The 15,741-nt window shown below is 43.7% G+C and overlaps 1 protein-coding gene across 1 annotated transcript in view; it reads right to left on the reverse strand.

Moving 5' to 3' along the window:
* LOC146201552 (uncharacterized) overlaps positions 1-186 on the reverse strand; it is a 1,654-nt gene extending 1,468 nt beyond the window's left edge. The window contains exon 1 of the mRNA XM_084583133.1: positions 48-186. Coding sequence (XP_084439259.1) covers positions 48-53 — 6 coding nt within the window. The 5' untranslated portion in view covers positions 54-186. The remainder of the gene's footprint in view (positions 1-47) is intronic.
* Between the last annotated feature and the right edge of the window lie 15,555 nt (positions 187-15,741).

Consider the following 15,741-nt stretch of genomic DNA (forward strand, 5'->3'; position numbering starts at 1 on the left):
CTCATAACGCTACATTACAGATGACGCCCGAAGCAGCAGATGCTCACCTTCATCGTGACTTTGGTAGCTGACTTGGAAGTGCAGAACGAGTGCTCAGGATTGCGTGGCTCAACGATGGATCCGCAGTGATACTCTCCACTGCACTTTCAGCTCCCTTTTATACTTTAAGGCAGTTGGTCAAATTGCAGCAGGCAGGGGCAAATGCCACACTCACACGCTGTATTTATTTTGTTTTTCGACGGGAAGGGGACGCGCGGCCGCCAGGAGCGGTTCCTGCCACTTTTTCCCCTCGCCGTTTCGTTTCAATATTTCCATTCCGAGAAGTTCCTTCTTTCACACAGTTTAACGTCCTTGCTTCGGATAATTTTTGTTTGGCGCATCTCTGGGGCCTGTGACGTCCGCTCACCTTGACGCATTCTGATCATTTCGGTCCTTTCTTGTTATCATGCTATTGCTGTTCCATTGCTCTGTGGGGACCATCAACAAGTCCACCAATTCCTGAGCAAGCACGGCACCTGTTGGAAAGTGTCAACAAGATTTCGTGAAACAGCGTCCTTGTGAATACTTTTGACAGGCACAATGTGCCGATTAGTTAACGCGGAATAATTAAAAAAGAAAATGCAACGTGTCAGATAATTAGCTAATATTAATAAAAAAACATATTTAGCAAAGCATCTGGCTCATTTGATATCCCCCTACAAATTATTTTACGTGATATCATGACATTAACTAAAAAAATTCCAAGAGACTAAAAGAAATGTTCTTATCTTTTTTGTATTTTCGTCCACGGCTTATTAAAGACGACGACAAAGCCGCGAATCTATATCTAACAAATCTGTGCCTTATTGTTTAAACTATCTTTCGAGTAGTTGAAAGCTTCAATGCTCAACGCGGCTATTTAAACACGTATCCTTGAGCCGAGAGTCGCAAATAACGGTGACATTGTTTATGTGAAGTGTTGAAAACGTTTCAGCTATTGGCAGGCGTTAATTTATACCGAAAAAATAAGCTGTATTAACATTTATCTGTGGAGAAATTTCCTGAACTATGCAAAGCTATGGCAGGAGTCGAATATTATTTTTCGTGCAGCAGCTGAAATTCCGCATTTTATTGTTGCTCCATAAGTCCTTTATTGTACTAATTTATATTATGGCGCCTTTTTAAACACCAGTTCAGTTCAGTTCAGTCGTTCAGTCGTGTCCGACTCTTCGTGACACTATCACGCCACGCTTTCCGGTCTCTCACTGTCTTCGTAGCATCACATAACTTCATCTGCAGCGCCTCGAGGATGTCATCTAACCATCGCGTTCGCTGCCTACCCCTTCTCCGGTGACCCTCAACCTTTCCCAACACACGCTACTCGCAAAATGATCAGAAATTGCAATAGGATTTCTAAAAATTGTACCTTCGTAATGCCCGACTCATCGTATGGCTATCCCATTTTCACAAAAGAAAGCGAGCAACACATCTATTTGCTGTGTAGCCTGCCGTTCTATTGGAATTCACATTTATGGGGCAGCATTTTCGGGTCCTTTGCATGAAGTAAAAAAAGACGCTATCCTACACCAGTAAATTAAAACTTTGTGGCCGCTATAGACAAGCGCTCTATAGACAAAACGTCATAACTTGAAAACGCAGGATTTCATTCCTCCGTATGGTGAAAATATGAATGGCAAAGACAGTGCATAAAAGAGAACAATCAGCATAAGTATCACTTTGTGAATTTCGCACTGAGCAGACTTTTCCACGGGTGGAGTACATGACAAGCCACAAGGGTCTAAAGAAACTGTCGATATTAAAGCAACAGAAAGGCTTTTCGCGGCCTTTCTTCACTGTGCTACCATTTAACGACTGGCAAAAGGCCCGTCATGACATTAGTAATGCGTTGCAACAACTTAAGCGTTGTGTGATGCTGAAGTAGACAACCGTCGACGCAATGGCGGCTTTTTCTATGCGACCTCGAGTTTAAAATTATTCGCATGGCGAAATTTCTTTTCATACCTAGAGAAACATGCCTATATTCCAAAATATAATGTCTGCTAGCAAAACGGACGTACAACGCAGAAAGATAGAAAAGTTTGCGTAAATATGAATGAAAATATACATTACCATCTATCGCGTGGCATCGTATAAATTATGTCTATTCGTTTGCATAACTCCAAAATTATTTAACACCACCTTCCTTTTCAATGATCACATTTAATTAATGAGCGCCAGTTGTGGGTTCTGAAACAGTTTGTGCGTGTGCGTGCGTGTGTGTATGTGTTTTTGTGTGTGTGTGTGTGGGGGGGGGGGGGGGTGACAACGCTGTAACACGAGCGTGTACACAACGCTGCTCGGGTTTCACCGTTGAACGAGCCCTAAAGCAGCCTAGTGGGCTTAATTATTATTTTACCAACAAAACTAGGCTTTGTGTCCCGCTAATTTTTCCAAACTTTGCGCCGAATTAGTTACATGCAGCTCCTCCCGTTGCCTATAAGGCTTCTCGGACTAATCACATCATTTCAGTATTTGATTACAGCTGCACGAAGAAATTTGAGGACGGAGGAAGGAATCTACCGCAAAGATAAACACGGACCACGGGGCTCGTCAACGAGGTGCGACATGCTCTTTTCTTCATCCCTATTTTTTTTTTTTCGCGAAGCTGAAATCGTCCACGGCACTTTCATGAATAAAAACTTGTTCAAAACACTCCTTTTAAAATGTTTCGTCAAATAGTTCTTTTTTTAATATTTCGCGAAATTATGACTGAGCATTTAAGGCTTGTTCAATCACTTGCTCATTAACTCACCTTTCGAGGCTAATTTTCTTAGCTTTTTTAGCCTCGATGGACCGCTGAAGTCAACAGCTTTTCATGGTATGACTCCTATATGATGCTAGGGCGTGGCAAGATACTGGCCATCTTGTTCGTTAAGAAGCTGCAATCACATTTTTCGTATTGCAGGCGGTGTGCGACGATTCACTTCCCTGGTAGCTGTCATCACATATGCTGTCTTTTTCTTCTTCAGCCAACCTACTCAATAAATTCCAATTACTTTTTTTCTTCATTACCTGAGTACTTATCAATATACTTGTCTCGCGTCGCATCGCGGGTCTTCTCCCCTTTAATATATTGGATGGTCTTTTTAACACTGTGGAGATTTTCCTCATAAAACCCACTAATAGTACGTAGAGGGGATCTGTGCAGGTGCGTCGCACAGCAAGATAGACGTTATGTCCGTGATAGCGAATAATGATCGCACGAACAATTAGCTGCAATTTTAATGATATTTTTAATTTTTATTTTATGAGGAAACCGAATGTGAACCTGTTATTTTATTTTTTATGGGCAAAGTATTTCCAAAAACAGTGAACCCAAAAAAACTAATTTGAAAGCACGTTTAGTGGGCTTTCATGAATGTATATTTATATATTTACATCAATTCTGTTTCTTATACATCGAATGCGGACATATTTTGGGTATTTAATGTTGTATAAAAAGATAAATTGATTCTGGTGACAGTGCCATGCCCGGAGACGTATTTTAAAACCTTCATATTTGGCAAGGCCAACACATTGAACTTTCAAATGAGTATCGTGGGCGTTTGCTGCTTGCAACTAAATTTCTGCTTTAAAGAAGTTTAAAAGTTTAAAACCTGTGCCCACCTTCTACGTTAAAGGCTTTCTATTTCATAATTTGATATTACCGTTTAAACTAAATATACACATTTTATCATTTAGTTTTTTATTTTATTTATTTCAAGATAGTGCAGACCAGTATTCCGGTCCTAGCAGGAGTGACATACATAAATAGAGCGCACAAGAGGCGCAATAAATCACACAAAGCAACCGTAAAACTAACAAACAGAGGCAATGTAATCACATGAAATGTATTGACCAACAGCCGGAGTGACAAAAAAGAAAAATATGAAAAACATTTGCGTGACATCAAAGTAATAATACATGGCCTAAAAATCTCCGACCCTACTGTCAATCAAACAGATGTTGCTGTAGAGCCTGGTCAAGTCTGGAGACTGAATTAAGCTTTCTGGAAGAGTGTTCCATTCAGAAATTGTCCTTGGATAAAAATTATGCCTAAATGATTTAGATTTTGCATAAATTGGCTGCAGTGAGTGATTATGGTGGTGACGTGTCCGCCTAGTGTTGGGAACTTTCACACACGGTGGAGGACTGAGGTTTAGTTGGTTGTTTAAAATTTTATGCATAAAAATTAAACGAGTCATTTTCCTGCGAGTTTCTAGGAGCGGAATGTTGTTGGCGGTCATGAGGTTAGTAGGAGAGTCAGTTATTTCATATTTATTAAAGATGAACCTCACCGCTTTTCTCTGTATTTGTTCAATTCGATAAATGTCTTGTTTAGTGTGAGGGTCCTAGATGGGGGGGGGGGGGGGGGGGGGATCGAAGCATACTCAAGTTTAAACCTGATATTTGTGGTGTAAGCCAGTAGTTTAAGATTGGATGGAGCATCTTTGAATTGACGTCTGATAAAACAAAGTTTCTTAAAAGCTGATGAAAAAATATTTCAAATGTGAGCACTCCAGGAGAGATTATTGGTAATAGTAACGCCAAGATATTTATAACTAGAAACTTCGGAAATAAGACAGTTGTGTAAGCGATACGGAAATGAACTGACATTACGAGTTACTCTAAGAAGCACCGTTTTTTGCGTGTTAAGTTCCATACACCAGTGTTTACACCACTGTTCTATTGAAAAAAAAAAAAAAATAGATTGCTGCAATAGCGCGTGGTCGTTATCTGAGGTAATGCTTTTATAAATAATACACTCATCTGCAAACAGTCGAATGGAGTCAGGAATCACTTGGGTTAATTCATCGATATATAATAAAAAAAGCAGAGGGCCTGACACACTGCCCTGAGGCACTCCGAAGCGTACAGCGAGGACATCAGAAAAATTTTCATTAATTTCTACGAATTCATCTCTGTTATTATAGTATGAACTTATCCAGTATATAAGGTAACTCGGGAGACCAGTGTATTATAACTTATAGAGTAATTTTTCGTGCTAAACTTTATCAAACGCTTTGCAAAAATCTAACAATAGCACGTCAACTTGACCGGAGTTATCGAGTGTCGATAGCAAATTCGTGTACAATGGTTACCAATTGCGTGACAGTGGACATTCCTTTCCTGAACCCGTGCTGATGTGGCAATCATATACAGGCTTCTGTTATATACAGGCTATACAACTGACAAATCATCCTACTTGCTTTACGATACACTTGCACAGACCACACTGAAGTACTTTTCGCAGGTTTGAATAGACTACTAGGACAAAAAATGTGAAAAAAAAAGACACAGGACAAGAGGAAACACAAACACACACACAGTTTCCTCTTGTCCTGCGTCTTTTTGTTTTCGCTGGATTTTTTTTTCTAGTAGACATGAATCAACTGGCCCAACAATTCACTCTTCTGTTTTAAATAAAAAAAACTACATTAATAAAAAAACACCTCTTATAGCATTCACCAGCCCTCATTTACCGTCCGCTCCACTTTCACATCCACGAAAGAGTAGTAGCTTTAACGAGGCAGCGTTAAGACCATCGTGCAGCGGAAAACCCAGCGTAGCTGCCAGCCTGCCGAAAAAATACGGATCTGTCGAGACTGTCCTGGCCGTTAGGCCGAATTGAAATTGATTAATAGTTTAGATAACATTTGACTGTAGTGTCCAAAAGTTACTCTCACGTCATTATGACATCGAAGAATGTAAAGTAAATTCATTTCAACTTAATGAAAATTGGAGCATACGGTAATGAACTGGGTCTATTGGGGCGCGAGCCAAGCGCGCTACCCATATGTCAGTGAACTATTTTTTTTCTGAGTGGTATCTGCTACTATTGAGCAATGTTCTGTTTACATAATCTATATACAAACTGTAAGGAAAGCAGGTTCAATAGCCCAAATGCTTAACACAATACACCCAGTTAACAAAGCACTAAAACAATAAAAACGAGGCAATACAGAGTTGATTGCTGAGGAGGAGCTCCACTCTGCCCTTAAAAAACAATCAAACAATCAGCCTACTGAAATTTTCTTTTTACCGAAAAGCAGATTCACAATGTCGTTTCATAATCGGTTTTTCGCAGAGGCTATGTAGTCCAATGAGAAAGAACATGTATAATGGTTCGTCAACATAGACAGTTCAGTTAGAAAGAGCATGTAGCGGTTCATCAACAAATGACTGTGATGTGAGGGATTTCAAGGTACTCGAAGGCTCTGAGGGATTCAAAGGTACTTGAATGGCCTACATACACATGCCGCACTAGCATATTAAGAACGTATTGATCCCCATTTACCAAAACCATGGACCGTAACTCTTAGAACGATCAACACTACCACTTAACGCTGAGTCCTGCGTTAAGCGTATAATCTCATGAATTCTTAGCTGGTAAGCGCAGAAAAACGCGTGGTCATCTGCATGACATAATACCTTCAGTTTACGACCCACGATAAGAAAACTGCTGATTCCACTACTTTTTATAACACCTAAAATAGTGGCTTTAAGTACTGAGCAAACAGGAGCGACGATTGTGGGCAACACTCATTCACAGAGGACTAATGAAGGCTAGCTTGAGGACAGCTATTAACTTCCAAGCGTATGGAACTGTTCTTGTAACAAAAGCGCATTTCACTAAAGAGAAATGAAATCAGCTTGATGAGGTATTGAAGAAGAAAAAAAGAATTACGGCACATGACATGGAATGCCTTTGTGAGATCAATTTACAGCATTTTGCTAATTGGTCTCATGCATCAATACAATACTGCAAACCCGCACGTGCAACATCTACATTTGGCGGTATTGACCTGCCCCTGAAGCTAGATGTTTGGTGAGGTCCAATTGAAATTGACACTGTGCCCCGCCGCGGTAGCTCAGGGGATAGGGCGCTCGACTGCTGAAGGACGCGGGATTATACCTCTGCGCCCGCTTTAGATAGAGGAGAAAAGCAAGGCGCCCGCGTCCTGTTCGATGTCAGTGCGCGTTAAAGAAGATCAAGTGGTCAAAATTTCCGGAGTCCCTTCACTACAGCGTCCTTGGCAGCCTGAGCTATTTCGGGCCGGACCGACCGACCAACCAATTAAGCACACATTGGAAGTTGCATTCCAACCAGGCACATTCGTTCGATAAAAGTAAGTCTTGCATGTTTAGGGTAAAATAAAGTAAAAAAAATAAATTTCATTATAACAACAGTGTCTAGGCCCGCGAAGTTATACGCGAATAGGGCCCCGGGCGGCAGAAGGGACCCATTATCGCTATCGCGTCTTACCTTTGAGACGGAGCTTAAGTTTTCCCCGAAATTTTCAAAACCGTTTGTAAACAATCCATTCTTTCCTACAGACGGCATTCGTTTTTGTCTTCTGATTTGATCTCACATTATTGTGAAGAACAAATAACCTGCTCCTCCTTCAACTTTCTTTTTCTCGAGTTCCAATATTTGGCGCAGAGCCATCAAGCGAATCTAGCGCTGTGCATTGGCGCACTTTTCGTGCCACGATGCCTGCAATGCAGCAGTTTTAGCATTTCGCTGTTGCGTGGTACTCCGCATGACAGAAGAGCGTTGACTCTTGTGTGATTCGCCGAGGCAATGCAGACTTCTCCGCTCCGTTAACTCCGATGGAAATTCTTGCATGTCGCTTCGTTCTGGCATGCATCACCAAACGTACCTTTACCAAATCTGCCTAAACGTTTTTTACGCAAGTCACTTTCTATTCAAAGTTAAGAAATCCAGCACGCCACAGCCGTAATCCGCAACGCTTGAGAGAGCTCACGACACACAGTTTACGCCTACGAGAGCTAAGCATTCTTCGTAATATTTTCAAAGCTTGCAGTAAATTCCCGACGGCATGGTGTCTTGAGCGGCGGCAGACACCGTGCACATGAAAGAGTGTAACTTTGCACGTCGGACGTAACGTAGTTCTTCTGAATAGAAGACCTTGCTGGATACGCTATGTGGTGCAGAGTGGACTCAGCCTTTGAACACGTCACGCTACATTCTGGATGAATGCGAGGCTAACAGTGAAGGTCAAAAGACATGTGAGGGAAAGAGCTGTGGATAGAGGGCAGGTATTGGTTTTTAACGCACTAAACAGACACCAGTTGTTAGTGACTTGCTACCATGAAAGCTGTGCCTTTCGTCCCTGTTTCCTTTCAGTACAATGCTTATGTATTAAAAAGCAGTAGCTTGGTGCAGTTTGCATATGCTTTGGATGAAGGCACTGCGCACGCACCCATCTGTACTTCACAAGCAAATAATTTACGGCTGTCAGAGGGTAATTTCAAAGGTAAATGAACCTCGTAGCAGATTATGAAATGGACAGCATGACGTCAGACTGCTTAGGCCTCGAAATGACCGAAGGGTATACGAAAGAAAGCTGAAAAGAGAACTGAATCAGGGATCCTTGGGTTGGCCGGTGGTCATATCGTTCAAAGAGGAAACATGGTCTATAGGGGAAGAGGAAGCACGTTGAGCTTGAAAAAGGAACACAGACAGAGGTAGCGCCGTAATGTTAGCTGTCAGGGTGATACACTGCACGTATATTATATCATTGAAGGCGTATGCCGAGCGAGAGAGGCCGCCGTTTGCTTCTCTTATGGAGAACAGCTAAAAAAGGTATTGGTTGTCTGTAACGACCTTGAATGGCCGGCCATATCGGTAACGAAGTAGTTCAGTTCGTTTCAGTAACCGGTGTGATTCTACTCCGGCTCTGCCAAGGCGCCGCTTGTGCATGCCTGAACATATTCGACATACAAGGGTTTGAGTTGCGCTAGGACAGCATCGATTCACTACCGCCGGCATCTATGTGGACTTCTGCGGGTCATCGAGGTCAAAGTTCCGTAACAAGGGCGGGAAGGCAAGCAGTCGCGAAAGCCTGCTGAATGCGTCGTCACAAAGAGAACATCAGCCAGAGAGGTCGCTGCTGTCGTATTAGTGGCATTCAGGGTTGCCACGGTAAAAGAAAATTGCCGATAAATCGTCTATAAGCCGAGGACAATGAAACTGCAAATTTTCTTCAAAGTGATTGTTTTGAGAACGGAGCGAAAACACGAAGTTCTGGTTTATGGGGTTTGATGTCTCAAAGCGATTCAGTTTAATGATGGATGGCGTAGTGGAGGTCTCCAAAAACTTCGGCCACGTGGGGTTCTTTAACGTGCACTAACATCGCACAGCACGCGGGCGCCCTGCTTTTCGCCTCCATCGAAAAGTGGTCGCCGCGGCAGGGATTCGATCTCGCGTCCTTGGGTTCAGCAGTTGAGCGTCTTAACCACTGAGTCACCACGGCGGGGCAATCCGAAGTTAGGCTGGGTCGCGAAGCACACTGAGCTTAGCTGCAACATGTTCTAACGTCAAATGGCGGGTAGCGACGCGACAGTTTTTTATATTTAGTCCAACTTCTACTGGAATAAGACATTCCAACCCACGCCTCTAGTGAAACAAATGCATCTGGAAATCCGAACAAAAAATAGCGATGTCGCATAAGTAGCACGAGCAGATTTTTTAGTTGAGGGCGCGCTTTGTGTTGCCCACCACGCGGTTAAACGTGCTGGCGCATTACATAGCCAGCACGGCATGACGTTTCATACAGCCCGCCAACCGTCCCAGAAGCAACCCTCGCATCCTCAGCTTCGGCCACCGGAAATTTGCAATACTCTGAGCGGAGCTCCAATATTGTCACGTTGTTGTGGCAATGCCGAAGGTAACAAACGAGAAGACAGTTGCGGCACTCAAACGAACAATTTATTGGGATGACTTGGGCTGGCAAACGAGCTAAGCAACAGCAACTCGGCGGTCATCAAGCTGCGAATATCCGCTGCACTCTGCGGTGGTAAATTTAAATTCGGCAAAGAAGCATCTCGATTAGCTGGCCAAAGAAAACTAGAACAGACTGGAGCAATGTGCAATCAGTCCCGCTTGACTGCATTCGAAATACGTGTCGAGATAAATCTCGGCGCATTTACGGCTACAAAGAAGGGGCAAAAGCCGCGTCTCGGTGACATTGCACCTGAACAAACAAAAAGCACAAGATTGTTCTGCGCCCTACAAGCAAAGTGATATGGCCGCAGGCCAGCGGTCGTTGACAGCAACAGAGAAATATTACAGTTGTTCTCGGCAATATTAGAAATCGGCTCCCTGCAAACATTCAAGGTTTCGTTAATTCAGGGCACGAGATAGACATCTTCACGAGTGATTTTATTGAGGCGATGGTAGCCAACGCACGCAAAAGAAGATATAGCCGCTTTCCTGGTGAAAAAGGGGACGGCGGAAGCCCAGTGACAGTGCACTGGTCTAACGAAGACATGAAGTTATCGGTTGTCTGTTCGTCGATTATCTCTATCTCTCACGTGCACAGACACATGCACACGCACACTAACACACAAACTCAAAAAACACACGCACACTTGCGCGTGCGTGTGTGTGTGTGTGTGCGTGTGTGCGTGTGTGTGCGTGCGTGCGTGCCGTCTTCACTGGCCTTGCCTTTCTGTGCGAGTCATGTAAAAGCATGCAGCTTTACCACCGCTACTTACATCCACCTTCATTATTCAGGCACGCACTGACCTGATGAGTGACAAATGCGCCGTAGTGCTTGCACACCACAAAAACACTAAGGCAAAATGGAGTATCGGAGAAGCAACAGCAGCTTTATGTCAACTCTCGGATGTGATCAAGCAGCAACATTGTGCAGTAAATGGACCAGAATGCCTTAAAACCATGATAGAATATACAGCTCCAATAATAACACAAAGTAGTATGACGCGTCAGCAGTACGACCAAGTTTGGAAATGAAAAAGACAAAGCCTGTACTATTAACGCATCTTTTTTCGCGTGTATAGTTATTTACAAGATAAACTGCGCATAGCTATGCGCCCACATAATAAAGGGATATAAGTGAAGGAGCGTGCGCATGGAAAAGAACGCGCGGGAGCCTCTACAACAATTAATGTCAGCAGTCTGTAGAAATACACTATTACATGGAAGCGTATTGAATTCGGTGGAATGATCTGTTTACAAATAGCAGTCAGCTTGCATACATCATGTCAAGGCAGTAAGATTCCCATCGACCCAAATATTACGCAAGTGAAATATATGCATTTCCCCCCTCCCGCCCCCCGAAGCAACCCGTCACTAACAATTGCAATAAAACGTCAGATATCTGAATAGACTCAAGTACTTAGCCCTTCTGCCTGTGTGATGCCTTCGCGTTATAAGCCACGTAACAAAATTCGGTTTTTCTTTGCCTTTAAAACCAACGAAGCCTGACTCGTATGAAAAAGAAAAGCATTTCAACATATACAGCACCGCTGCACACTGCAAAGAATGTTCTACTTTTTCATCAAGGATGGAGCAAAGAAAGGGCTTGACCGGTATTGTCTCGAGATACAAGTCTGTCAATAAAAACCTTACATAGGCATTCACACGCACTAAAATAATCAAGAAGCTGTTTCCATGAAGTTCCAATGCCTCTAGACATCAACACCAGTGCCTTATCGCAAAGATTCCACCCCTGCATGCTACAGTATTCCACAAGGCCTTCAAACTTATCGAAAGGTGTGTTGCAGGACTTTTACTGAAAGTAAATCTCATCAAAAATTATATTGCATGTAAGCCCGGGTGCGGAAAACGAAGCTCCTTGCTTCTTTCTAGCTCAAATATTTAAGGAAAAACCTATTTTTAAGGAAACACACCTTCAGCCAGAGCTGCAGTGTTCTCACTTATGTTTACATGAAAGACTGTCCGAATTATCTATAGCCCTTTTGGGATGAAAGTGAAGTTTCAGGGAAAATGCTTTGTTGTAGCTGCTGCAAACGCAACCACAGCATTTAACGCTGCTGTGCTTCAACCAGTGCAGCAACTGATGACGATGCAGATGTGCCTACATCTTTTACTATTTCGGCCAAGGTCATCTCTCGACGTCGGTGTGCCGACTGCTGAAGTTTCTGCATGCGCTCTCGAAGCAGCTGGCACTTTCTTTCTGGGGATGTTCCTGGTGGCAGAACGGCGGCTAGTACAAGAAGCTGCAAGATGCATTGGAAACAATCGAATGAAATGCGTGCCACACTGTATAACATCTGAGGTAAAAACCAAGTAGACACATTGACCGAGCCTTTCCGCTACCAGTATATCTCATGTATAGTATGTCTTAATCAAGCCAGTAATAATCACCTATAGTTCATGAATAAGCGCAATAAAATGAAAGTGGTCATTTTAAGTAATAGTAATGAACCCTTCTGTTTTGTTCAATGTTAACAATTCACTTAGAACTCATGGGCTGTAATTAAAGTTCTATTCGAGCACTATAATAAGAAGTGCTATAAAGTGCCAGAGGAGCAAGTGTATTTATCAATGTATTACGAAACGTAACAAACGAGGAATTCACAGCATGCTGCTGAACTCACAGAGGCGCGAGACATCAGCGCCGTCTCGGCAGTGTCATTTATCAACAATACTTCTTTTGAATATATTTTTTATGCAGCAACGTAAATCACGTAAAACTATGGTCTACGCGCCTACCTGTCAGTAGCAACACCTCGAGCGAATTCATGCTGTTAATGCTGTTTAATGTGCCGCAGTAACTGAAATGAGCAGCAAAGCTAACAGGAGGAAGGCTGCACAGAATGACACGCGCGGCCAGAAAGGAATTTAAATGCTCGCTTGCTCACCTCCTCAGTTAAAATTCCAAAGCGACGCATTCAGACGCCGTTCGAGCAGTGCATGCCGCCACTTACCGCGACGGAACGTCTCTCCGGAGAAACTCTGACGCAGCCCCGTCCGAGAAGCCTTGCACGATACAAGCTTTACCGCAACCAACACAATGACGTGCGCCCACGTCTGAAAGATTAAAAACTACGTTTATGTTGTGTGCCGCTTCCAAATGGCAAGATGAAGATGTGATGATACATTTGCTTATTCCGTGTGACGATACAACGAAGACACCGCTGAACCGCTATCTTCCTTCCCGCGCGCGAGCCCATTGCGTTCTGGAAGGTTCCACCGAGGCTGAACCGCCATCTTCCCGCACGCAAGCCCATTGCGTTCTGGAAAGTTCCACCGACTTTACAAGAGCAATTAAAGCCGCAAAAAAATATGGTACACTATAATTGCTGTACAATAACTATGCCGCGCTGTTCTAAAGAAATTAAAAAGCTAAATTTCATCAATATAATAACATGAGAGTGTTATTTTTTGTTTTTTACTCAGTCGGTACATTCGATTATTATTCCCTGACTGCCCGGGACTACTTGCTGACAGCTGTGCGGCGTTCGATTTTCCTCAGGAGCCCGAAAGCCCCGCCCACCAGTAAAGCTCCTGGGCCGGCGGCCATATTGAGTTGCCCTCCGAGCGCATTCTGAGTACATTTCGTGTTTCTATAGACGATATCGTACGCTAAATAATGACACAAGCTCGTGCTTTGCACTTTCGCTGTCTTCAATTTCCCTACACACGGAAGCGTCCAGAGCCCCGAGCACTGATTGTTTGTTCGTGCTGCACAGAATTTCTTCGCCTGTTTCGCGATGTTTTCAGCGCGCAGGTCTGAAAGCGTCGCAAGCGAACCGCTTTGTGATGGAGCAGCATTGTAAGTGCTTATGCGAACGCTTTCGTCTGCTTTCGAGAGAAGTGCGCTGGGCCCTTGGAAGAACCTCGTGAGCATCAAAGGCAAAAAAACACTGCCAAACTGAGGTCTGTAAAACGATTCACATTCAGGCATGCCACCGTATGTTTCCGAAAAGCACCGACTGCTTCGCGCCTGTGTTATCTATCTTTAGTATTACACGTGTACCAAAAGGTAAGGGTGTGGGCGGTGTTCTTGCGATACCGGTAGAACTGAGTCGTGGTGACTGGTGGTTCGCATCGTCTGCTAAGAACGGCTGAGAGCAAACGATGGAGGAGCTTGCAAAATCATGTGACCCTTACGCTGTTTCCTGTCAGAGCGGAAACCGGGACCTGTCAGCAGGTATAGTCTGAGACTTGAAAATCGAGTGTACTCAGTAGTTCCAATATTTACAACTAATTTCAAAGATGCCCATGCAAGCGATTTGTGTGGCTGGCAATAGGTTTCTGTGCCCGTTTTGCTCCAAGCAACGCGACCATGGAATAAGCCTTGCTGCTGGCTGAGCAATGCTGAAGCGAAAAGCAGCCAGCAGCATCCAACACAGCCTTTTGATTCTGCATCAAAAAAGCAATACTCGGCCAGAAGCATTCATTGGAGTCGTAGTGTAGCAAAGTGGGACGCCCGGGAACTAAAATGGCATAATGCCCTCTCGCTTCCCGATTCCAAGTCAGGCTGCGTCCGACCTTGTAGTACATACATCAATCGCAAGCTTGAGAGCAGAACAGCAGCAGCCCGCAAAGGTCATGTCACTTGGCTTTATTTTTTATATTTCGCGCGCTTTCTTTGAAACGCTGAACAAAAAAAACTACTAGTGAGACATATCGAGCCGGAAAATACTTATTAAGCGCCTTCTTACCTTAGGCCTCAGACCTTACGTGCTTCACATGTAAGGTCTGAGGCCAATATTTAAAAAAAGCTGAGTCATCTAATATTTTTAGTTTGTTAAGCAGGAAATAAGAAAGAAAGCCTTGGTAACTGCAGGCTAGTGGCAACATCATGCATCCAGTTGAATTCGCGAGCAAAGTGTTTTCACTTTTGAAATCGGGTCAAGTTAAATGAAAAAAAAAATTATAAATCCCCACCGTATTATTAGTGCTGCCGGACGCTCGTAAAAGGTTTGGTTTATGGGGTTTCAACGTCCCAAAGCGACTAAGGCTATGAGAGACGCCGTAGTGGAGGGCGCTGAAAATTTTGGCCACTTGGGCTTCTTTAACATGCACTGACATCGCACAGTACACGGACGCCTAGCTTTTCGCCTCCATCGAAAAGCGACGGCGAGGCCGGGATTCAATCCCGCATCCTTGGGCACAGAAGTCGAGCGCCCTATCCACTGCACCACCGCGGCGGATCCTCGAAGAATTATCAATGTTAACTAGGAAGCGGGTTCTTCAATATTCGATAATAAACCTTCTGAACTATTGAGTCACGTTCCTTGTTGCGGTCATTCCATTCGAGAGACAACTCTTTATTTGCTGGACTTTGATTAATGTTAGTAGGCATTGGGGCTTCGCTCTTGCACCTTCGCAGAGTATTAGACCTTTCATGCACGGGCCTCCTTAACCTTGTGGCCTGCTTAGCGCTTTTCTATTTTTCAATAAAATCGCGGGTCATTAAAAAATTCCGCACGCGGAGTGATCGATACCATTCTTGTGGCGCACCTTATCCACATCTGGAATCCACCTCTAAAGTCGTCAGTGTAAACGTGCCTCGCGTACAGTGATTTGTATGCTGCAGCCATAAACGTGTCCAAGCACCCCCGTGATGCGTGCGTTTAGAGACAGCCTATCTTCAAGTGCAATTTACAACAGTCTACGGCGAACAAGCACAAGTGAAACAAGCAATGTCCTTAGAGATAGGAAATACAAGCACCATATGCGTATGTTTTCGCTACTTTCATCGCCCTCTATCAGTAACAGTTCAGGCGACGATTTATCGTAAAGAAACATTTTCTGTAATTCAGCTAATGGTGGATGTTTACCAGATGTTACTATATGACGAGAGCATGAAAAAAGTGCAGACTGGCGGTCAGCTTTATTCATCATTGCGCTAAATATACCGCACCTGGGTAGTTGTAGTTCCGATCAAAGGATATAATCTGCTGAAGAAGGGGTTGAAG

This window comes from Amblyomma maculatum, chromosome 1, assembly GCF_055883805.1.
Source record: "Amblyomma maculatum isolate TAMU_Amacu chromosome 1, ASM5588380v1, whole genome shotgun sequence".
NCBI lineage: Eukaryota > Metazoa > Arthropoda > Arachnida > Ixodida > Ixodidae > Amblyomma > Amblyomma maculatum.